The sequence below is a fragment of the Diospyros lotus genome, chromosome 4 (assembly GCF_014633365.1).
Source record: "Diospyros lotus cultivar Yz01 chromosome 4, ASM1463336v1, whole genome shotgun sequence".
In the NCBI taxonomy this organism is placed as follows: Eukaryota; Viridiplantae; Streptophyta; class Magnoliopsida; order Ericales; family Ebenaceae; genus Diospyros; species Diospyros lotus.
In genome coordinates, this window is record NC_068341.1 from 4,598,682 (window position 1) to 4,622,343 (window position 23,662).

At 37.4% G+C, this 23,662-nt stretch overlaps 1 protein-coding gene across 1 annotated transcript; it reads left to right on the top strand.

The window, feature by feature from the left end:
• The first annotated feature begins 1,622 nt into the window (after positions 1–1,622).
• On the top strand, positions 1,623–20,596 carry LOC127799950 (uncharacterized). Its single transcript, XM_052334255.1, has 7 exons — positions 1,623–2,052; positions 2,113–2,272; positions 5,087–5,561; positions 6,557–6,657; positions 16,022–16,339; positions 18,729–19,203; positions 20,207–20,596. The coding sequence occupies exons 1-7, from the start codon at positions 1,851–1,853 to the stop codon at positions 20,309–20,311; spliced, it is 1,836 nt and encodes a 611-aa protein (XP_052190215.1). The 5' UTR covers positions 1,623–1,850; the 3' UTR covers positions 20,312–20,596.
• The last annotated feature ends 3,066 nt before the right edge of the window (positions 20,597–23,662 follow it).

A 23,662-nucleotide genomic window follows, 5' to 3' on the forward strand; every position in this document is an offset into this window, starting at 1 on the left:
AAGTGACCTGCCAACAACAAACCAAAGCCCTGCCTGCAACTCCATATATATATATATATATATTACATTCTGAATATATTAAATACAGAATTACACTTAAAAAAATTGTCAATAAAAATCTCATCAATCATACCAATAATCATCAAACAAACTCAATCAACCCAACAACCATTCCAAAAATCTCATACAAACAATCACCAAACAAACTCAAACAACCCAACAGCTATTCCAAAAATCTCTAAAAGAATCAAGGAACACATCACATTTTTTAAATCTAAAACCCTACTTAGATCCGGATTTAAGCAAACTATCACAAAATTACTGAAATCGCTTAAATTAGAATACAAATCAAATTATGAACAAAATAATTGAAATAAGAATACAAAGCTTTTAACCTGAAGACCAAATTCGTAGGATGAAATGACGAACGGTGTAGGCGAACGGCTATGGGGAAAGAAGAAACAATCGGTGTAGGTGAAAGCAAGGCGTCGCTGATCTGGGTTGCTGGTGGCGACGACGTGCAGCGGCTGCGATGGCGGTGGAAGGTGCTGCGACGGCCAAAAAAGAAGAAAAGGGGTTGACGATGGCTGGAAGAGAGAAAGAGAGTCGCGATCGGCGACCAACAAGGAAAAGATGCGCAATCGATGGCCAAGATGGAGTCAAATCTGCTCAGATCTAGAAGAGGGAAAGAAATGGTGGTCAACGATAGCTGGGGGCGGTGATGCCTTGGCAGGTGCAGTCAACTATGGATGGGGGCGCTGATGCTGTGGCTGGCGCGATCGACGGATAGGAAAATCTGGGTTGCTGGAGCTTGGATGAGAAAAGAAAGATGGAGTGCTTGAGGGAAATGAGGAGGCAGAGAAGAGATGGAGTCTGGGAGATGGAGTTTGGGAAATGAGGAGGCAGTCACGTTTGCACTGTGTGAGAAGAAACACGGCTGTTTTCCGTGTTTTGAAATTTTAGCCGTGTTTTGGCTGAAAATAGCCAAAACGAGTTTTTTCTGTTTTGAATTTCCTTCACAAAATTTTTACTTGTTTTTTAAAATGTATTTTTAAAAATAACAAAAAAAACACGTTTTGAGTGTTTTGAAAAATTAAAAATAGAAAACGGCACGAAAACGACAAAGAGAACAGGGCCTAAGTTTTCCAAAGAAATTAAGGTCCAACTTTCGGTCAGTGAGGCACAGCGCCTCCCGCTTCTCTCCACCACGATTTCTCTAGGGTTTTAGTCTCCCATTCGAGCCGGCTTCGTCCCCTTCCTCTTCGTCGCCATCCACCGCCGAAGTCGAGCCCCTACTTGGGCTTCGTCGCCATCTCCGACTTCCTGTGAGTCGCCATCCACCGCCGAAGAAGACCATCTTCGACTTCCTGTGACTCGTTATCCACCGCCATCAATCTTGGACTTGGGCTTCGTCGCCATCTCCACAGATGACCAGCTCTGACTTCGTTTTCATCGCCATCTTCGCAGAAGACCATCTCTGATTTCGATTTTCAGACCACCGGCGCATCTGCATCTTCTTCCACGGTAAGGTTTCCGTCCTCGTTCTGTTCTTATTTCTGTAGATCCGGCGAGCGATCTTGGTCTTCGTCCACCGATCTTGGTTTTTCTCTCTGTTTCAGTAAGCGATCTTGGTCTTCGACCATCGATCTGGAGTCTTTGTCCACCGGAAGTCATCTTGTTATCTGTTTCAGCGAGCTATCTTCGTGTTCGCCATCTCCTCTGAAGTCGACCTCCGATTCCGACTTGCAGACCGCCGTTCATCCTCGTCGCCATCTTCGTCTACAGTAAGCTTTCGTCGCCATCTTGGGCAATTTGTCTCAAAATTCGTCTCTCGTTCTGTGTGTAGTAAGATGGGGGTACCAGAGGCAGAGAGCAGCGCCAGTGGCAGCTTAAGAGAAAGAAGAAGAGAAAGTTCCCATCAAAACCAACCTCCTCAACTCACTGATTTGTCTCCGTGGGGGCCGGCGCTGCGGCAGCTACCGCGGCCGGCGCCGCCCCTGCCGCCTCCTCCGCCGCCCCTGCCGCCGGGGCCGGCGCCGCCCCTGCAGCCGCCTCCCCGGCCGCCGTCGCCCCTGCCGCCGCCGCCCCGGCCGCCGTCGCCCCTGCCGCCGCCGCCCCGGCCGCCGTCGCCGCCGCTGCCTATGGAACACCTGCTGGAAAATGCCAGGAATTGTGTGAATGTGCATGGGGATACGTTGCGGCTTGAGGTTGATGAGCAACGCCCAGATCATCATCTGATCTCATTCGGTTTTGATGCACCGTGTGATGGGAGGTACGCAATTTTTGTACCATTTACGTTCATGTATCAATTAAATTTTTGTACCATTTACTTGTTCTGTATTTTGTGACTGGCACACTTGCCAAGTGGGAAGAAAAATTTTGTGAGATGACTATAAAGCCAGCCAGTCTTAAAGTGCCAGGCAGTTGGAAATATATTCTTTTAGGAGAAAAAGTAGTTTAAAAGCAAATCTCAAGATGAAAAAATAAAGAGAAAACCATCTAAAAATCTTCAGGCTACGTGCAAGTGCAAAAAAGAAAAAAAGAAGAGAGTTTTGCTGGAACTTTGAAGAGTGGGTTACATAGCTCATGGTGGCAGAGGTGTTAACGGGAAGCAGTGAGCACCAATAAGAAAATCCAGACCCCAACGAAGAACCTCAACCCCTGTCCAGTTCTGTGACCAAATGGAGAATAGATTACTGTTGATCAATTGAGGGGAGAAATGGATTGTAGAACTTTGTTGAAGAGACAAATGAGGACTAATAAATTAAATCTGCATTTATTTTAATTTATAATTGATTTTCAACTTTTTTTTTAACTTGTTTCATTGTCTAATTTGTTGGATAAATATCTGACAAACACAATACAAAACCTTACAGAATTCTCCGTGCTTCCATGAACAAATGGTTTGTGAATACTCCCATGAGCAAATGCCAATAGTATGAATAAATGCTTATACTCCAACGTTGGCAATGGTTTGTTCAGGTACTAAATGCAGATATAGTGATCGATACCAATGTCACCCCTCCAACATATGGTCCCTCCTCTAACAGGATTCTAGGCCATGACAGATGATGATTCTCTACCTTGATTCCTTCACTATAAATATGGAGTCCCAACCTCAATTGAGAGAGGGGATTGCGAAAGAATAAAGAAAATCCTTGCTGCTCCGTATATGATTTCCACTGCTGCTTGCTCTCTCTGAATTGCTTTAGCTCTCTTCTTTCTGGCTCTGATGGTTTTTGTGCATGGTTGTTGCATCATAATTTGTAGTAGGCCATCAACCAATTCAGGCTTCCTTTCACCATGTCTCACACTCGCTATACTTGGTTTTGTTGCTATTTGTATTGGTTTCATATTTTTTTGTGCTTTTTTTTTTTTTCCAAATTTTATATTTTTCAAGTGAAACTTGGGGATATACTGCTTTTATGGCCATCCTTGTTTTACTACTAGCTAGCCCTTGTTCTATTGGACCTTTGAGTTATTTACAGAAATAACAAGTTCAAATCACTCCAGGTTCAATATGCACACTTGCAGATGGTGTTGAAGTTTGGGTTACATCTGCTTTTGTTGCGCTCTTTGTTAGTATCATGTCTCTCTGGTCAATATTTTTAGACTTTTAACTTAACCTTTATCCCAATTCTTTAAATGAATGTTGTGTATATATTCAGCTGCATGATTGAAGTCATCATGTGTTGTCTCACTTTATCATTTACTTTCTTGTGGACATGATGAAACATTAGCTTCTATAAAACATAGAACAAAGAGAATATGGATTATTTTCAAGACCAGACTACATGACGTTAGGGATATTTATTTATGAAAGTAAATGTGCAGATAAATAAGCTTGCCAAAGATGACTTAATGCTATCCTGGATTTTGATTTTACTCTGGAAGGTGGGGCACTGCAATTGTACAAATGGGAGGATGTTGTTTTGAGAAAGAGACAAAAAAGTTAAATATTTTTTTCATGTGTATTAGGTATATATGCACTCTATTAGGTACAACTTTGGAAGCACAACGCACAAGTCTAAGCATGTGCGATACTATAAACTATAAAGCTAACAGACGTGTACTATTTCTGGAAATCATCAGTTGATAAGAAGAGTTCTATTCCTATTAGCTTGTACTTCTTTACTGCCCTCTTTCAATGAGAGAGTCTTTACAAATGAAAGCAAACTTTTTAGGAAAGAGTGAAGGTGGGATTAGCTACAGCATTGTCCTGTGGTACTGTAGAATGTAGCGTAGTCATGAACCGAGCAGCTGATAACATGGAAAACCCTTTCGTATTACTTTGCCTGGACTTGAATGTTTGTCATGGCTCTGTTAGATACCAGGTGACTCTGTTGTTCTTGCTTGTAATTGAGCAGCTTACAAGTTATTGTCTTGTTCTATCTTTGGAAAATATTTTTATGACTACTGTTTTAGATTCTTCTATTCTTCAAAATACAAAAGCAGCCACCCGAATTCAATCTTCTTGATTATGGTATAAAAACTCAAAAGCCATATTGAGTTTCAATGTTAATGTGTAAAAGAAGCATATTGAGAATTGCCCCAGTGGCAAACGCAGGTGGCCAAATTCAAGATAACACTTATAGGTGGACTAGCTATTGTTTCAAAAAACCATATAATTAACTATTCTGGTGGTGGGCTTTAGATAATCCTGTCCAGTGGAAGGTTTAAGCTTAAGAAAGGAACAGTACTGACGTTTCATGTTTAGCTATGTGACATCCTTACATTTGATAACTTTTTATTAATGACAGAAAGTTTGACTCCAGAAAACTAAATTAAGTAATACTGAATGACAGCTTCCTTGGGTTCTATTATAACTGATGAGTTGGACATTTTCTGACAGTTCTATCTATTTGGAGAAGTGTACATGCTATTGCCCGGGGGGGGAATATATTACTTGGGATCTGAAATCCTGAATTCACTTTGCATGATGTCTTCACTAAGTTGGAATTAGTTGGTGCCACATGCTGATCTTTTTATGTTTCTAATTTTGAAACATAAAAATATTTGACTTCTCTGAATGCGATTTACCATTTTTGCTGCTTAATATCATTTTATGGTTATTTCTGATGGACAGGTTTACCATTTTTTACTTTGCCAAGGAAAAGCCCAATTGTGAATTTATTCCAGTAATTTCTGAAGATTATTATGTGCCAGCTAAAGTCCCTTTTCAGGATGGGCTTGGCCAGAAATTCCGTCAACCTTCTGGAACTGGCATTGACTTGGGTTTCTTCGCATTGGAGGAACTTTCTACACCATCACTAGGAGAAGATGTGTTCCCTCTTGTAATCTTTGCTGAAACATTTGTGCCAAGTTCATCCCCCTGTATGCAAGTTATTCAAGCTGTTATTGACAAGAACGATGATAAGAATGCTTTTGATGTGAGAGTGATCAAACAGACGTTCTGGATTGATGGGTTTTCGTTTAAACGGGAAGAGATGTATGGAATCACAAATTCAACTGCAGAAAGCTTCAAAGATGGGGATTCAGGCACGTGTGTGATTTGCCTGGACAAACCTAATGATACAATTGTTCTTCCATGCGGACATATGGTGAGAGTCCATCTAAAAGTAATTGTTTTGTTATGAGTGGAAATCAAAGGTGTAATTGTGCAATGAACATAGTGATAATGGTCATGGATTCATCGTACAGGACAAGAAGCCAAGCTTTTGAGAGTGATAATGGGATAAGGGCAAGCTCATTGTCTTAAGTACATAATGTGGATTAGTTTAAACCTTGAACTCTCAAGATTACCCAAGACAATTGTAGATTAACTCAACCATGAACTGCCTTCAAGCTCACTATTAGTTGAGCTCCACCCTAAGGCATTTTGCCCATTCTTGCTGTGACTTTCCAATATGGACTTAGCATAGTTCAACTCACATAAAATTTGATGCTCCCCACACTAAGAGCATGGGTTTTCCTGTTCATAAGTCTCTCATTTCTTCTTTTGGTCGTTCCGTTCATTTCTAACTTGCTGTCTTTGCTGACTAATCAACTGTTGCTGAACTTGTGAAGCATGTATTTCAAATGGTTAATGGTATACTGGCATTTTTTTGTCAGTTTCTTGTCTGTTGCTTGAAAGTCTACTAGAAGTATACATTTTTAGCACTTAGAATATCTGTGTGGGTTAAATATGGGAGAAATGACTGATAAAATTTTCTTTTTGTAGAATAATCCGTACAGTCCCTAAAACACTTTGCTGATCCATTTTTTTGCCAGCAAGGACATGTACTGAAGAATCAATTGGGAGTAGGAGGGGGGGGGGGGGAGACTAGGTAGTCGATATTTAATGCTTACAGATTTTTTGTTTCTCATCATTTTTTTCTTTTTCATGATTAATGTTTCCTTTGTTCCCATGGCCTTTGTATCCTTTCCTTTAAATTTTACTTTTTGGGATTTTGTTTGTTGTGGTGTGGGAGTTATCAGGTTAATATTAATGTTGAAATTTTCAGGTTGGCACAACAATTGTGATATGCGGTCTCTGTCTTTTATTTCTTTTACATCAGTTGCTTATTTTTTGACAGGAGAGTTTCTTATTTTGCAGTGCATGTGCAGTGAATGTGTAGAAAAATGGAGGATATATAATGATACTTGCCCTATATGCCGTAAATGCATGGAAAAAGTCATAATCAACAATATTGATCAGTGAGTGATCCCTTCCTTTGTTCTGGATCCCATTGTATGATACTCTTTCAATATTCTTTTCTTCGTATCTAATCCTTTAATATATGTGCTTTCTGTTCTTTTAGTTGTTAAACATATCTTCGTTTCTGTCTGGTCTTTGATCACATGGCGCTGTATGCATAAGGGTGCACTTTGGCATGATTTTTTGCAAAAAAGAGTATGGTATTGGCACCCAGTTCGTTGATAAAGGTAGTTTTTATCTCCAGAAACCTCTCTCTGTCTCCTCTCTTGAAGTTCTCAAGAAATATGATCTGACTAAAGTGTTGAAACTCCTTACTTTCCCTTTAATTCTTCTTTTCCTTTCGACATAGAAAATGAATTCCGCCAGTCCTTGCTTGCAATTTCAGTTCATATAGTCTTTTATCCTTGAGCAAGATATTCAGTTGGATGGTGTACCCAGCAAAAAGAAACAAAAGAAAAAAGAGCTGGGTAAAAAATAGAAAAGAAAGAAAGAAAGAGGGCTGTGAGAGGATGCAGATTTTGGAAGCAAGAGAGAGAGGCAAATCCTATGCCTATAAAGGTGGATGAAGATTCCAGGTGATGGGAAGGAACTCTTTTCAATCTACTAACAGCGAAAAAGAAAAGAGGCACTGAGAATATTTGCCATGGGAGTTGGCAAAAGGAGGAGAGAACCTGAAAATCTTCTAGCATTGGCTGGAGAATGAATAGAGGATGCAGATTTCTAGAGTTATCCTTCAATTTTTTACTAATATGGTGAATTTTTTATTTTACAGTTTGGAAAGTCCTTCAACTATGGATTTTTAAACTCTTGTTAAGAATTATATTGACATCCATGAGAATGCAGCCTAGTCTAATCATTAGGCAAGTCTTAACAAGATTTCTCTTCCTTTCTGTTTTCTATTTGGTCTTCTTTATTAAGCCAAGCCTAGGGTGGAAGGATATCTGGGGTTTTCAGTATTCTATTTTTTGTATTCAGAGGAAAGATAAAAGTATGATGAATGAAAATGCCATAAAGCTTCATATCATCACATAATCCATTCTTTTGTCCCCGTTCTTAAGCATTCATTAATCAACGATTCTCCTGATTGATCAAATATAAGCCACACTTTTGTTTCTCTCTCTCACTCTCTTTTGAGTCTCTTGTTTTTACTTCCTTCTTTCCCTTTGGAGAAAAATATAAAGCCATGGCAACATGAAGGTTGAGAGCCCATGTGGGTGTGGATAATAACGCCTATACTTTTTAGGAATTATTTGTTAAAATTAGTAAGATAAGCCTTTATTAAGATAATTTATTTGTAAAGTTTAAGATAATTTATCCGAAAGTGAGGAAGGGATAAGTTTATCTTGAATGTTCAAGATAAGAATTGTGACATTTTTCAAAAAATTTAAGAATTACAATAGAAAATACTTTTGTAAATATACTTTTCAAATCTCATATTTTTTGATTTATATCTTGGTTAAAAAATACAACCCTTGAAAATAATAATGTTTTAAGTCATCATATGTAATCTTACAAAAGAATGAACTTGCTTGTTCCAAATAAAAACAAAAGATAAGGATATTAATCAAATTTATCAAAATAACAGTCAAGCCCTGGATAAAGAATTGGAAATGATCACGGCTTATTGGAGTTATTGTTTCTGCAAATTGCATTCATACATAGGTCCAAACCAACTGGCTGGTGAGATTTGACAGATCGGAGGAAGAAATATGATGAAAGATCTCTTTCTCCCTCTCTCTCTGTCCAGCTTTATATACTGCCATTGTCAATAATTTTTCATTCTTACAATTCTTTTTCATTTACTCTCAGACCCTTGTGGTTTTGTTGCTTACAACACTGACAGAGTTGGAGAAAATAACAAAATTGCACTGTGTTTCAAACTGTAGCATACTAATCAAATTCATTCAACCTTTCCCCAACCCTATCTTCGTTTTCTTCCTGGCCTCTATCCACACACTATTCTCCCCCCTATAATTGGGGGACAAAGCTGCAGAAGATGAAACATATGAGCCAACCTTTCAAACAATTATAGACACCAATCCTTAGAAGACGTACATTTCTCATGTTTGCTGTGCACTGCGAGAGACAAATAGACCTAGATTATAGGCCAGGCCTATTCTGCCATTGCCATGGGTAAATTAGTTTGTAAAAAATTATTATTATTATTATTATTATTTTTAATTGCTACAATATTTTCTGTACCAAAATTCTGTAAAGGTGCCCTTTTCTGGTTTCCACAAGACACTAAATTCTAAGGGCTACAGTAAAGAGGGGCTGCAAATGCCATGTGAGGATTGGTGGGAGAGAATAAAATGCAAGCTATATATAGGAAAAGGGCATTGTCAAAGATGTGCCCATAGCCAGCCAGAGAGCCTGAGTTTATCTCATTATCAATCACCTTCTAAATTCCATTTGATGCTTGTGTGAAGCTTGGCATATAAATGGCAATGCCACTCCACATTTGGCCCCTATTATAAAATGTTACGGTGGGTAAAGGTTGAAAAGAACATATCTTGATCTGCAATCAAGTTAGTTTATATAGTGATGAAGGTACCTTGCGTGTCGCTGACTGTCGTGGGAGGATAGAGGGTCGAGATGCACGATAATGTTGGGGATTATTCTCGAAGATCTTGGGTCTGATGAGGATCAATGTGCGAGTTATGTGGCATTGATGGAATCCGTTACTAGCGCAAGAATCTCGACTTAGATAGAAATGTTATTTGAGTTCATGGGCCAAGATCTAGCTTGGGGACTAGGTTAGGTGCCAAGTGGTGGGCCTGCTGCTTGGACACAATCCAATGGGTCAGTAAGGCTCAGAGCTCCCCAGGTCAGATATTCGCAAAGATAAATATTTGAGCTCGAAATGTAGCTGAGGTGGTGATAGCGTCCTAGTTTGCCTTGGTCTTCAGGCAAGCTGACTGGAGCCGAGTTTTCATGTAAATAAATTGAGGAAAGAGTACTCTCTTATAAATTTGAAAATTAGCGAACACAAGCTTATTGTTTTCAACTCTGACTCACGAGCAGGCCACCACCATTCACATTATACATTATCAGGAAAAGAGGGGTGGGTTTGGCTGCATAATAAAATAGAATGAGTAAAATGAAGAGATTGATGCACAAAGTCAAAGGGGGGTTTTTAAGAAAGAACAATCATTAGCTTACAGAGGAGAGAGAGTGTTGGGGGGGTGGGGGGGTTCAAACGTAGAGAGCATAACTCCTCAAACATCGTCCACTTGCTTCTAAGGACACAGTTAAATGGGCTGCTTTCCCATTACTATTAGTTGCAGGTGCGCGGCCTAGTGCCCAGCCAAGCTCACGCGCGGCCAAAAGTTCCTCGTGCTGGGACTTATTTTATACAAGTGTGACTAGGGTGTTTAGCTCCTCGTGTATAAATGGCCTTCGTCGAAAGAGAAAAACAGGTCGCATGCTCTGACATAGATTACAATTTCTTCTTTGTGTGGATAGTGTGGGTGACCTCGCGGCAGAAAGATTTAACTATTAAGACTCGATTTTTTCCTGCATGGGATAATTAAAAGGTTGGTTTTTATTTTTGATTTTTTTGTTTATGTGCAAAAAGATTATATATATTTGCGAATTAGATCCGATCTATTTGAGTTTGTCAAAGAGTTTGATTGATAAAAAAAAAAAAAAATAATTTTCGACTACGTTATGTTTTTTGAAACCCAACAGATCTACAAGAAGGCAAGTCTTTCAGTTTTATTAGCAAGTTCCATTGATATATATGTATATACACACATTTGGGTCTTTGGCCGAAAAGTTTAACCTAGTTCTATGAAGATCTTGCTGTCGGATCTTACTAGTTTTTGGATGTGTAGGTCGTTGGGGGTAAGCGTGTCAATGGTTGCCTTTGATCGTCGGAATCCACTGGCCACAGTGGTCCGTGGCGATTGGTAGTGCGCTTTCCATTTTGGCCGAAAAGTTGAAAGCCAGGTCTGCGAAGATTTGGCCGTTGGATTTGCTGGTTTTTGGATATGTTGGTCGTTGGGGGTAAGAGTGTCGGATGGTTGCCTCTGCCGAAAATCATTGATCACAGTGGGTCATGGCGATTGGCAGTGGGCTTCTCGTTTTGGCCGAAAACTTAAAAGCCAGATCTACAGAAATCCAAGTGTTAATTCTTGCCCATTTTTGTGTATGTTGACCCTCTTGTCTTGACGAATTAATGGTTGGCTTGATTGTAAATATTGTTGATAGTTGTTTGAATATATTATTGACTATAAGTTTATGTTTGTTTGAGTGTATTGTGAAACTTATTTATTGTTTCTATTTGTTTGTATTATGTTTTAATTATTTTTTATAATTTTTAATTAAAACTTATATTTATAAAAAATCTTTCTATTTTTTTTAATTTACCCTTTATCCCTTATTTTCGTTTTTTACTTTCTTTTTTTTAAATGTCGTTCCTTGGTTTTCTTTTCGTATCTAAAACTCGAACTAGGCCGAAACACAACTGGATCCACACCAGCCAAGTGTCAGCAGCTTTCATAATAATTCGGCAACGATTCCAAGTTCGAACCGAACCAATCTGGTTGTTTTTTCCTTTTACTATGTCTATCATTTATTTATTCTTTGGCTTTTGTTGAGTTTTTACATGGAAGATTAGTTCTAGAAGTTGAAGAGAAGAACCTGTTAGAATGAAGATGTTTTTTCTGACTGTATTTTATTCTAAGTTAGATTAGTTAACTTAGTTAACTTAGTTTTTTTATTATGAGGGGTATGTTAGTCTTTTGCATAGGCTAAGTTCTAAACCCTTGTAATGGTCTAAGTTAACGCTATCAAATAGGATGTATCTATAGGCAAAGTTTTTCACATTCAAAATGCAAGAAGGGCAGAAACTAAATAATCACATAGATGAGTTCAATAAAATATGTCTTGATTTATAGAACATAGATATTAACTATGATGAGGAAGATAAAGCCCTTGTATTATTGCATTCTTTTCCAAAAACATATGAAACCTTTGTTGATATATTAAAACATGGTAGGGAAAAGTTATCCCTAGAAGATGTTTTCGGAGCATTAAACTCCCAAGGAGTTGCAACGGAAAGTAGAAGGAAAATCTGCTGGAGATGTCCTTACTGCTAGAAGTAGGACTGAAAAGAGAGAGTTTAAATCAAAGGGGAAGTCCAGAAGCAAGTCCAAGAATGGTAAGAAACAGTTTAAGTGTTATCATTTCCATGAAGAGGGTCGTATTAAGAAATTCTGCCCTAAGAGAAAGAAAGACTTTAAGGAGAAATCAAATTCTGAAATTTCATCCTCTATATGTGAGTATGACTATGATAGTGCAGATGCATTAGTTGCATCTTGCCTAGAAGATATGGATTTGTGGTTTTTAGACTCAGGTTGTTCCTTTCACATGACATCCCATAGAGAATGGTTTTTAAACTATCAAGATATTGGTGGTGGAAAGGTGAGGTTAGGGGATAACCATGAGTGTATTATAAAAGGGATAGGAGACATAAAAGTAGAATGCATGATGGATTGATAAAAATATTAAAATCTGTTAGGTATGTTCCAGAATTAAAAAGGAACCTAATATCCCTAGGAGAATTGGATAAAAGTGGCCATTCCCATAAAGGGCATGGTGGATTCTTAAAGTTATCAATGGGATCCCTTATCTGCATGAAAGCAGCCCTTCACAATGGTATATATGTGCTGGAAGCAACCACTTTAAGTGGTGAGGCAGCAGTAGGTGAAAATAAAACCTATGATCAAGCAAAATTGTGGCATTATAGGATGGCTCACATCAGTGAGCAGGTCTTAGAGAACTGTCCAAACAAGGTATCCTAGGAGCTGAAAAATTAACGGATTTGGATCAATGTGAAACTTGTATTTTTGGTAAGTCTTCTAAAACAAAATTCCCTAAGAAAGCAAATCATATATTGAAAGCCCCTTTAGAATATATCCATTCTGATTTATGGGGCCCTAGTCAATCTTTAACACATGGTGGGGTAGGGTATTTTTGGTCAATCATAGATGACTTCTCTAGGATGGTTTGGGTATATACAATAAAATCAAAAGATGGAACTTTTGAAGCTTTTAAATCCTGAAAAACCTTAATAGAGAATCAAAAAGGTATGAAAATCAAGATTATTAGAAGTGACAATGGTCTTGAGTATTGCAACAAAGAATTTGCCCAAATGTGTAAAGAAAGTGGCATCCTTAGGCATCTAACAGTCCCCGGAAACCCCAAGCAAAATGGCCTAGCTGAGAGAATGAATAGGACTCTTTTAGAAAGGGTAAGATGCATGTTAATCCATGCTAGGTTGTCCAAATCATTTTGGGGAGAAGCTGTTACAACAGCTGCCTATGTAATAAATAGGTCTCCTTCAGCTGCAATAGGGTTTAAAGCACCCTATGAAATGTGGCATGGTCATAAGCCAAACTTAGCACATCTAAGGGTATTTGGCTGCATTGCTTATACTCATGTTAAGCAAGGGAAATTGGAGCCTAGAGCCAAGAAGTGTCTGTTCATAGGTTATCCCAATGGAGTAAAGGGATATAAGTTATGGGCCTTAGAAGAAGGATTGCCAAGGACTTTGGTCAGTAGGGATGTGACTTTCAGTGAGGATTCCTTCTTAAAGGATGATAAGGTAGATTTTCAAAAGGATAGGATAGTAAAAGGAAAGGCTGGTGAGATAGATCAGCGAGTCCAGGATGCTGCCATGCAAAATCCCATGGATCTGGCAGCAGATCAGCACACTGACAGTGCTGATTATCCTATGCAAATGGACCAACATGATGCCGATCCTTATTCTCCTACCTTAGAGAGCTTTCCGTAGAGTAGCAGTGATGATCCCTCAAGTTCTAAGAGGTTCCAGCCTTCTGGCAGTGCTGGACATTCAGGTTCGGATAGTTCCTCTAGTGTAGGTAGGTATAATGTGGCAAGGGATAGACAAGGGAGGGAGGTTAGACCTCCTATTAGGTATGGATACTCTGATTTAGTCTCATATGCACTGTTAAGCGCAACAGAGACATCTGGTGATGAACCTCTTACATATGAAGAGGCTATGAGATCAAAAGATTCCAAGCTATGGTTGGATGCAATGAGATCTGAAATGGATTCTCTAAATAAGAATAAAACTTGGGTTTTGGTTGATAGACCCTTAGGTAAAAGGGTAGTACGCTGTCAGTGGCTCTATAAGATTAAAGAGGGGGCAGGTAAGGAGCAAAAACCTAGGTATAAGGCTAGGTTAGTCTCAAGAGGATTCACCCAAGTGGCTGGGGTGGATTTTAATGAGGTTTTCTCACCGGTGGTGAGACATACCTCTATTAGAATCTTGCTTGCAATGATTGTCCATTTAAATTTAAATCTAGAGCAAATGGATGTGACCATCGCATTCCTCCATGGTGAGTTAGAAGAGGACATCCTAATGGATCAGCCTAAGGGATTTGAGGTAAGGGGTAAGAAGGAGCAAGTATGCTTGTTAAAGAAGTTCTTATATGGACTTAAGCAATCCCTTAGACAATGGTATCGAAAATTTGATACATTTATGATCAACCAAGGTTTTAAGAGAAGTGCCTTTGATTGTTGTGTCTATCTTAAGCATATTTCATCTAAAATTTCTATCTATATCTCCTTCTATATGTGAATGACATACTGATTGCTAGTCAATCAGATGTGGAGATTCATAGATTAAAGCTGAAATTAAATTCAGCCTTTGAGATGAAGGAGCTAGGAGAAGCTAGAAAGATTTTAGGGATTGAAATAGAAAGAAATAGACAAAAGAGGTTAATCAAGTTATCTCAAAAGGCATACTTAGAGAAATTGATTAAGAGATTTCAAATGCATGATGCAAAGGAGGTAAAGGTTCTTTTTGCACAACATTTTAAGCTATCCCACAACCAACCACCTACTAATAAGGAGAGCATAAGAGAAATGAGCAAGATACCTTACTCTAGTGCGGTAGGTAGTCTCATGTATTGTATGGTGTGTACCAGGTTGGACTTAGCTCATGCTATGAGTGTTGCTAGCAGGTTAATGGCTAATTCGGGTAAGGATCATTGGACTGTAGTAAAATGGATATTTAGATACCTCAAAGGATCAATAAACATGACTTTAGTTTATGGTGGAGCTTGTGTTGAAGATGAGCCTAATATACTAGGATTCACTGATGCTGACTATGCAGCAGACTTAGATAGGAGGAGGTCATCTACCGGTTATGTATTTAAGCTATGGAATGCTACCATAAGCTGGAAAACAAATTTGCAATCGGTAGTAGCTCTCTCAACCACTAAGGTCGAGTACATAGCAGTTACAGAAGCTATGAAGGAGAGCTTATGGTTAAGAGGTCTAGTGAGTGAACTCCTAGGTAGAAAGGTTAAGGCAATCTTAAATTGTGATAGCCAAAGTGCTATTCATTTGGCTAAAAATCAAGCACATCATCAAATAACTAAACACATCGATATTAGGTATCACTTTATCAGAGAAATCCTTGATAGGAAGGAAATAGATTTGGTTAAGGTAGCAGGTGAAGATAATGCTGCAGACATGTTTACTAAAGCAGTTCCAATGTCAAAATTACATCATTGTTTAAGGCTCTTACATATTTTTATTTGTGAATGATTAGTTGTTTTGTAGGTCCGAGAAGATATCAGATTGATGGAGCTGGATTCTAGAAGATAATCATGCAAAAATGGTGGAGATTTGTTGAGTTTTTGCATGGAAGATTAGTTCTAGAAGTTGAAGAGAAGAACCTGTTAGAATGAAGATGCTTTTACTGACTGTATTTTATTCTAAGTTAGATTAGTTAACTTAGTTATTTTATTATGAGGGGTATGTTAGTCTTTTGTAGAGGCTAAGTTCTAAACTCTTGTAATTGCTGCCTCCCTATAGTTTATAAATAGGAGGCGAGATCTTGCAGTCGGTCATAACACAAACCATTATGATTGTTCTCTATTTGCGAGTGATGCTGCCGAGAGAGAGAGAGAGAAAGGCTTAGAGATAAAGTTAGTCCTTGTATTCTCTTGAGAGTGCAGTGAGCTTGTGTGAGAGAGAGAAAGGAGGTTCTTGTATCTTGTTTCAACTGGTTTCTAGTGGATTTATCTCTCGGAGAGAAGGCTGGATATAGAATTGCACTTTGCAGTCCGAACCAGGATAATTCTGTGCTTGTTGGATGGTTTGATTGTTCTATCTTTCATTTCTTTACTGTTTTCAATTCTTGTTATCTATATTCTGTTGTTATCTTGATTTCCGGGTGAGGAGTGAAGAGAGATTGGCAAATCTAAGTCTTGAATCAGTTTCTAAGAGCTTCTAATCATAACAGCTTTCCTTCAAATACCTCTCTTCTCTTCTCTCAAGTTCCACCATCTTCAAATCAAATTTCGTCTCTCGTTCTGTGTGTAGTAAGATGGGGGTACCAGAGGCAGAGAGCAGCACCAGCGGCAGCTTAAGAGAAAGAAGAGGAATCAGTTCCCATCAAAACCAACCTCCTCAACTCACTGATTTGTCTCTGTGGGGGCCAGCGCTGCGGCAGCTACCGCGGCAGGCACTGCCACTGCCACGGCCGGCGCTGGCACCGCGGCTGCTGCCTATGGAACACCTGCTGGAAAAGGCTTGGAATTGTGTGAATGTGCATGGGGATACGTTGCGGCTTGAGGTTGATGAGCAGCGCCCGGATCATCATCTGATCTCATTCGGTTTTGATGCACCGTGTGATGGGAGGTACGCAATTTTTGTACCATTTACATTCATGTATCAATTAAATTCTTTTGGGGGTCTAGATGAATTGGTTGGTTGTGATATTCGTTGAACTGGGTCTGAATTGTGATGCAGCAATCTCATGTGGAATTTAAGATTTGGAGCATAGCTGGCATCTAGTTTTTTTATTTGGCACTGGTAAAAGGGTAACAAGCATAGGTATAAAACGTACCCAAGGGATTATCGGGAAACTTTTGTAGGCAACAAATTAGTGATGGAGAAACAATACCGCGATTAATGCCATTTAAGAGCAACGGCAGAGCATCGTCACCAGGAAATGCTAATATTCTACCTGTGGCACAAACTGGTAGGTTCACTTGAAATTATGATTCTTTTTGATTTCAAACCTATTAAGTTAGACACCCACGAAGTAGCGTCACCAGGAAATGCTAATATTCTACCTGTGGCACAAACTAGTAGGTTCACCTGAAATTATGATTCATTTTCATTTCAAACCTATGAGGTTAGACACCACAAAGTTTTCCGATCTTATTTCCTCGAGTAATTTTTACTAGGAGGGGAAAAATTAAATATAACATTCTTGTGGCTAGAAAGATAAATCATTTCCCTTGACAAAATACAAAATGTTTGGTGATCATGTTTTGAGAATGTGCTTTTGCATTATTAGTTTGTGGGAGGAGTAGATTAAATTGTGTTATTTTCTTAGATTCTTAATTGTTGAAGGATGATTAGTTTAGAAATATCTTAGATTTCAATGATGGTCTGTAAATTTACCTTTATCATCCTAGATTTGAAGAAGTGATGGTGCACCATCTGGTTTGATGTACTGGAATGATTACTTTCAAATGAAGAAGAAGGTGCAGCAGGAGGAGATATTTTGTTCTAAAATTCAGGTCCAAGGATTTAGAAAATGCTGTACATGTTGTCAACATATGGAGATGACAGTATCATAAATATCATCTATAACCACGTACCAAAAAAATGAAAAGAAAAAGAATGCATGGATAAGCAACCGTGGTGGTTGAATTTGCAGTCCAAGTAGGCTAGATAAATTTGTATTAATGAATTAATTCAAGGAATGTTGTAGGTTTGAAAAAATTATACTACCCTCACAATGATCGCAAATTGCAAAAGCAAAGATTGATGTTTGTAGGATTATATTGCGGTTACAAATGATGGGGGACCATCCAAGCAAATTTAAAATATGTGCTTGTAGGAGGAAATACCTGGTTAAATTAGAGTAAAGTTTTGTAGTCATGAGAGAGAGGAGTGATAACAGAGAAAGAATTCTGTATTGCTGGATGGAGTACAGGCTTGGTGTGAAGTAGGTTTATTGTTTCAATAATGACTGATGCCCCTATAAAGCTAACAGATGTCTACCATTTCTGGAAATCATCAGTTGATAAGAAGAGTTCTATTCCTATTAGCTTGTACTTCTTTACTGTCCTCTTTCAATGAGAGAGTCTTTACAAATGAAAGCAAACTTTTTAGGAAAGAGTGAAGGTGGGATTAGCTACAGCATTGTCCTGTGGTACTGTAGAATGTAGCGTAGTCATGAACCGAGCAGCTGATAACATGGAAAACCCTTTCGTATTACTTTGCCTGGACTTGAATGTTTGTCATGGCTCTGTTAGATACCAGGTGACTCTGTTGTTCTTGCTTGTAATTGAGCAGCTTACAAGTTATTGTCTTGTTCTATCTTTGGAAAATATTTTTATGACTACTGTTTTAGATTCTTCTATTCTTCAAAATACAAAAGCAGCCACCCGAATTCAATCTTCTTGATTATGGTATAAAAACTCAAAAGCCATATTGAGTTTCAATGTTAATGTGTAAAAGAAGCATATTGAGAATTGCCCCAGTGGCAAACGCAGGTGGCCAAATTCAAGATAACACTTATAGGTGGACTAGCTATTGTTTCAAAAAACCATATAATTAACTATTCTGGTGGTGGGCTTTAGATAATCCTGTCCAGTGGAAGGTTTAAGCTTAAGAAAGGAACAGTACTGACGTTTCATGTTTAGCTATGTGACATCCTTACATTTGATAACTTTTTATTAATGACAGAAAGTTTGACTCCAGAAAACTAAATTAAGTAATACTGAATGACAGCTTCCTTGGGTTCTATTATAACTGATGAGTTGGACATTTTCTGACAGTTCTATCTATTTGGAGAAGTGTACATGCTATTGCCCGGGGGGGAATATATTACTTGGGATCTGAAATCCTGAATTCACTTTGCATGATGTCTTCACTAAGTTGGAATTAGTTGGTGCCACATGCTGATCTTTTTATGTTTCTAATTTTGAAACATAAAAATATTTGACTTCTCTGAATGCGATTTACCATTTTTGCTGCTTAATATCATTTTATGGTTATTTCTGATGGACAGGTTTACCATTTTTTACTTTGCCAAGGAAAAGCCCAATTGTGAATTTATTCCAGTAATTTCTGAAGATTATTATGTGCCAGCTAAAGTCCCTTTTCAGGATGGGCTTGGCCAGAAATTCCGTCAACCTTCTGGAACTGGCATTGACTTGGGTTTCTTCGCATTGGAGGAACTTTCTACACCATCACTAGGAGAAGATGTGTTCCCTCTTGTAATCTTTGCTGAAACATTTGTGCCAAGTTCATCCCCCTGTATGCAAGTTATTCAAGCTGTTATTGACAAGAACGATGATAAGAATGCTTTTGATGTGAGAGTGATCAAACAGACGTTCTGGATTGATGGGTTTTCGTTTAAACGGGAAGAGATGTATGGAATCACAAATTCAACTGCAGAAAGCTTCAAAGATGGGGATTCAGGCACGTGTGTGATTTGCCTGGACAAACCTAATGATACAATTGTTCTTCCATGCGGACATATGGTGAGAGTCCATCTAAAAGTAATTGTTTTGTTATGAGTGGAAATCAAAGGTGTAATTGTGCAATGAACATAGTGATAATGGTCATGGATTCATCGTACAGGACAAGAAGCCAAGCTTTTGAGAGTGATAATGGGATAAGGGCAAGCTCATTGTCTTAAGTACATAATGTGGATTAGTTTAAACCTTGAACTCTCAAGATTACCCAAGACAATTGTAGATTAACTCAACCATGAACTGCCTTCAAGCTCACTATTAGTTGAGCTCCACCCTAAGGCATTTTGCCCATTCTTGCTGTGACTTTCCAATATGGACTTAGCATAGTTCAACTCACATAAAATTTGATGCTCCCCACACTAAGAGCATGGGTTTTCCTGTTCATAAGTCTCTCATTTCTTCTTTTGGTCGTTCCGTTCATTTCTAACTTGCTGTCTTTGCTGACTAATCAACTGTTGCTGAACTTGTGAAGCATGTATTTCAAATGGTTAATGGTATACTGGCATTTTTTTGTCAGTTTCTTGTCTGTTGCTTGAAAGTCTACTAGAAGTATACATTTTTAGCACTTAGAATATCTGTGTGGGTTAAATATGGGAGAAATGACTGATAAAATTTTCTTTTTGTAGAATAATCCGTACAGTCCCTAAAACACTTTGCTGATCCATTTTTTTGCCAGCAAGGACATGTACTGAAGAATCAATTGGGAGTAGGAGGGGGGGGGGGGGGGGGGGGGAGACTAGGTAGTCGATATTTAATGCTTACAGATTTTTTGTTTCTCATCATTTTTTTCTTTTTCATGATTAATGTTTCCTTTGTTCCCATGGTCTTTGTATCATTTCCTTTAAATTTTACTTTTTGGGATTTTGTTTGTTGTAGTTTGGGAGTTATCATGTTAATATTAATGTTGAAATTTTCAGGTTGGCACAACAATTGTGATATGCGGTCTCTGTCTTCTATTTCGTTTACATCAGTTGCTTATTTTTTGACAGGAGAGTTTCTTATTTTGCAGTGCATGTGCAGTGAATGTGTAGAAAAATGGAGGCTATATAATGATACTTGCCCTATATGCCGTAAATGCATGGAAAAAGTCGTAATCAACAATATTGATCAGTGAGTGATCAATGACGGCCGACAAACGTAATTCAGTCTCTGGCGAATGCTGTGGGTTCTACATAGTGCTCTGATAGACGCAAATAGTGTTTAAATATTACTTTATAATTATTTTAGTTCTGTTATGTGGATATGGATGTGGATGAGGATGAGGATGTTGGTTTTGTTAAGTGGATGATGTGGTGAATGTGATATTTTCATATGCTACCCTTGAAAATAATAATGTTCTAATTCATCATATGTAATCTTACAAAAGAATGAACTTGCTTGTTCCAAATAAAAACGAAAGATAAGGTTATTAATCAAATTTATCATAATAACAGTCAAGCTCTGGATGAAGAATTGGAAAGTTAGTGTTTCTGCAAGTTGCATTTATACACAGATCCAAATCAACTGGCTGGTGAGACTTGACAGATCGGTGGAAGAAATATGATGAAAGATCTCTCTCCCCCTCTCCAGCTTTATATACTGCCATTGCCAATAATTTTTCATCCTTACAGATTCCTTTGGATTGACTCGCAGACCCTTTTGGCCTTACTGATTCCTTTGGATTGACTCTCAGACCCTTGTGGCCTTATTGCTTTCAACACTGACAGGGTTGGAGAAAATAACAAAATTGCACTGTAACTGTAGCATGCTAATCAAATTCATTCAACCTTTTCCCAAGCCTATCTTCGTTTTCTTCCCGGCCTTTATCTACACACTATTCTCCCCCCTATAATTGGAGGACAAGGCTGCAGATGATGAAACATGTGAGCCAACCTTTCAAACAATTATAGATACCAATCCTTAGGAGATGTACATTTCTCAAGTCTCTTGTGCACTGCGAGAGACAAAGAGACCGAGACTATAGGCCAGGCCTATTCTGCCATTGCCATGGGTAAATTAATTTGTAAAAAATTATTATTATTATTATTATTATTATTATTGCCATGGGTAAATTAATTTGTAAAAAATTATTATTACTATTATTATTATTATTATTATTATTATTATTATTATTATTAATTGCTACAATATTTTCTGTACCAAAATTCTGTAAAGGTGCCATTTTCTTGTTTCCATGAGACACTAAATTCTAAGGGCTACAGTAAAGAGGGCCAGCAAATTCCATGTGAGGATTGGTGGGAGAGAATATAATGATAAAATTTAATAGCAGTTTCCTCTGATATGTTGATATGTTAGGACACAATTTAATAGCAGTTTTGGAAGAATATTTTGATTTATTCTTCATTCTGATATATATATATATATACGTATATTAATATAAAATTTTGATAAATAATTGTGTAAATTATTTATCAAAATTTAAATAATGTTAGGATACAGTTTAATAAAAATGTGCTATAATTGTATATAATTTATTAAAATGTAATGATAAAATTATTGTGTATAATTTATCAAAATGTAGTGATAAAATAATTGTGTATAATTTATTAATATATATTATATTAATGTAAAATTTAATACTAAAAATGAACAAATTTCAATGTAAAAAAGGTATTCTTTCTATGGAAAATGTCAATTATCTAGGAAAAATAATGATAATTAAATACCAAAAGCTAGAAAAAATGATTATTTTCATGAAAAATAATGGCAATCAAATATCAAAAGTTGGAAAAGTATAACAATTTTTAAGTAGAAAATTAAACCAATCAAACACTTTTAATTCACATTTTTTCTGCAATTTAATTCTAAATAATTCATTTACTTAGAAAATATTTTCTTTTCATACAAATTTTATACGCGCAATCAAATATATCCTAAATTCTAAGGGCTACAGTAAAGAGGGGCTGCAAATGCCATGTGAGAATTGGTGGGAGAGAATATAATGCAAGCTATATATAGGAAAACGACATTGTCAAAGATGTGCCCATAGCCAGCCAACCAGAGAGCCTGAGTTGATCTCATTATCAATCACCTTCTAAATTCCATGTGATGCTCGTGTGAAGCTTGGCATATAAATGGGAATGTCACTCCACATTTGGCCCCTATTATAAAATGTTAGACTGTGGGGAAGGGTTGAAAAGAACATATCTTAATCTGCAATTACGTTGGTTTATATAGAGATGAAGGTATCTTGCATGCCACCGACTGTCGTGGGAGGATGGAGGGCCGAGATGCACGGTAATGTTAGGGATCATTCTTAAGAATCTTGGATTTGATGAGGATATGAGTGAGATTTAGTAGAAAATTAAATAAAAAAAATGATAAAATAATAAAAGATAGTGGATCACTACAATTAAACTAAACTTAATTCAACCTCTATAAATAGAGAAAACTTGAAAGGTTGGAATACTTGAATTAGAAAAAGAAAGGTTATAAGAAAGAAGGATTTGAGAGTAAGAGAGAGATTTAAAAAAGAAAGAAAGAAAGAAAGAGATTGTGAGAAAAATTGAGCTTGTGAAAGAGATTTGGGAGGAAGGAGTAAGGAGTAAGGAAGAGGAATTTGGGCACATCAAAGACAAGCTTGAGAAAAGTGTTATAAGGTAAGTGTAAAATATCTAAAATAGATGGAAGTTGATAATATTTTCTTTTATCTTATAATGTTTAATTTTTTTTTTTAAAATTTCAAAAAAAAAATCAGGTGTTTTATTTTATGAATTATTATGGAAGAAATTTATGGAAAATATGGAAATAAATATTTACTTGGTAATTTTTGGGATAAAGGGAATTCTTGGAAAATAGAAGAAAAATAGGAAAAAATTATGAAAAATTCCCATAAAATTTTAGAAGATTAGAAATATTGTTTCATGAATTTTCATGGAGAAAAATTTAAAAAAAATGCTTGGGGAAGTATTTATTTTGGAGTTATTGAGGAGATAATGGGGAGAAATTTAAGCGATTGAGGAAAATTTGAGGAAAATAAGTTTTAATACCCCTTGAATAAATATGATGTCCAGGGATCATTGAGACTAAAGTTTGAGTATAACTAGAAGTCTAGTGCGAAAGTCAAGGCTAGCACGTTTTTGAGATTAAAGCACATTTCTCGAGAATCAAGCAGATTTTCAAAGGTAAGCTAGTATTTCTCAAATCTAATTTGTCTATGAAAGGTAATTTCTAAAATGTGTCATATGATTTGATAGTATGCTTATATGTTAAAAATGATGTATGTTTCAAAGTATGTTTCGGCATGTTGACATGAAATGATGTGTGCGTATGTCATGTAGATGCATTTACATAATATGATGATGATATGCATATGTTCACATGTAATCCATCATTGCTCATGCATCGCATATGTTTGAGAGTACAGGTGGGCATCGCTGCTTTACTAAGGGTGCACCCATACACCTCGGCCTGAAAAGAGCTGGTCGTAAAAAATAGTAAGTGGCATATGAAGTATGGATGCCCG

What these genes read in the sequence shown, in the direction of transcription:
- LOC127799950 (XM_052334255.1), top strand. Translation starts at nt 1,851, where the DNA reads ATGGGGGTACCAGAGGCAGAGAGCAGCGCCAGTGGCAGCTTAAGAGAA. An exon ending in GATGCACCGTGTGATGGGAG is followed by an intron (nt 2,273 to 5,086) that starts GTACGCAATTTT and finishes TCTGATGGACAG; the next exon opens with GTTTACCATTTTTTACTTTG. An exon ending in GATGCACCGTGTGATGGGAG is followed by an intron (nt 16,340 to 18,728) that starts GTACGCAATTTT and finishes TCTGATGGACAG; the next exon opens with GTTTACCATTTTTTACTTTG.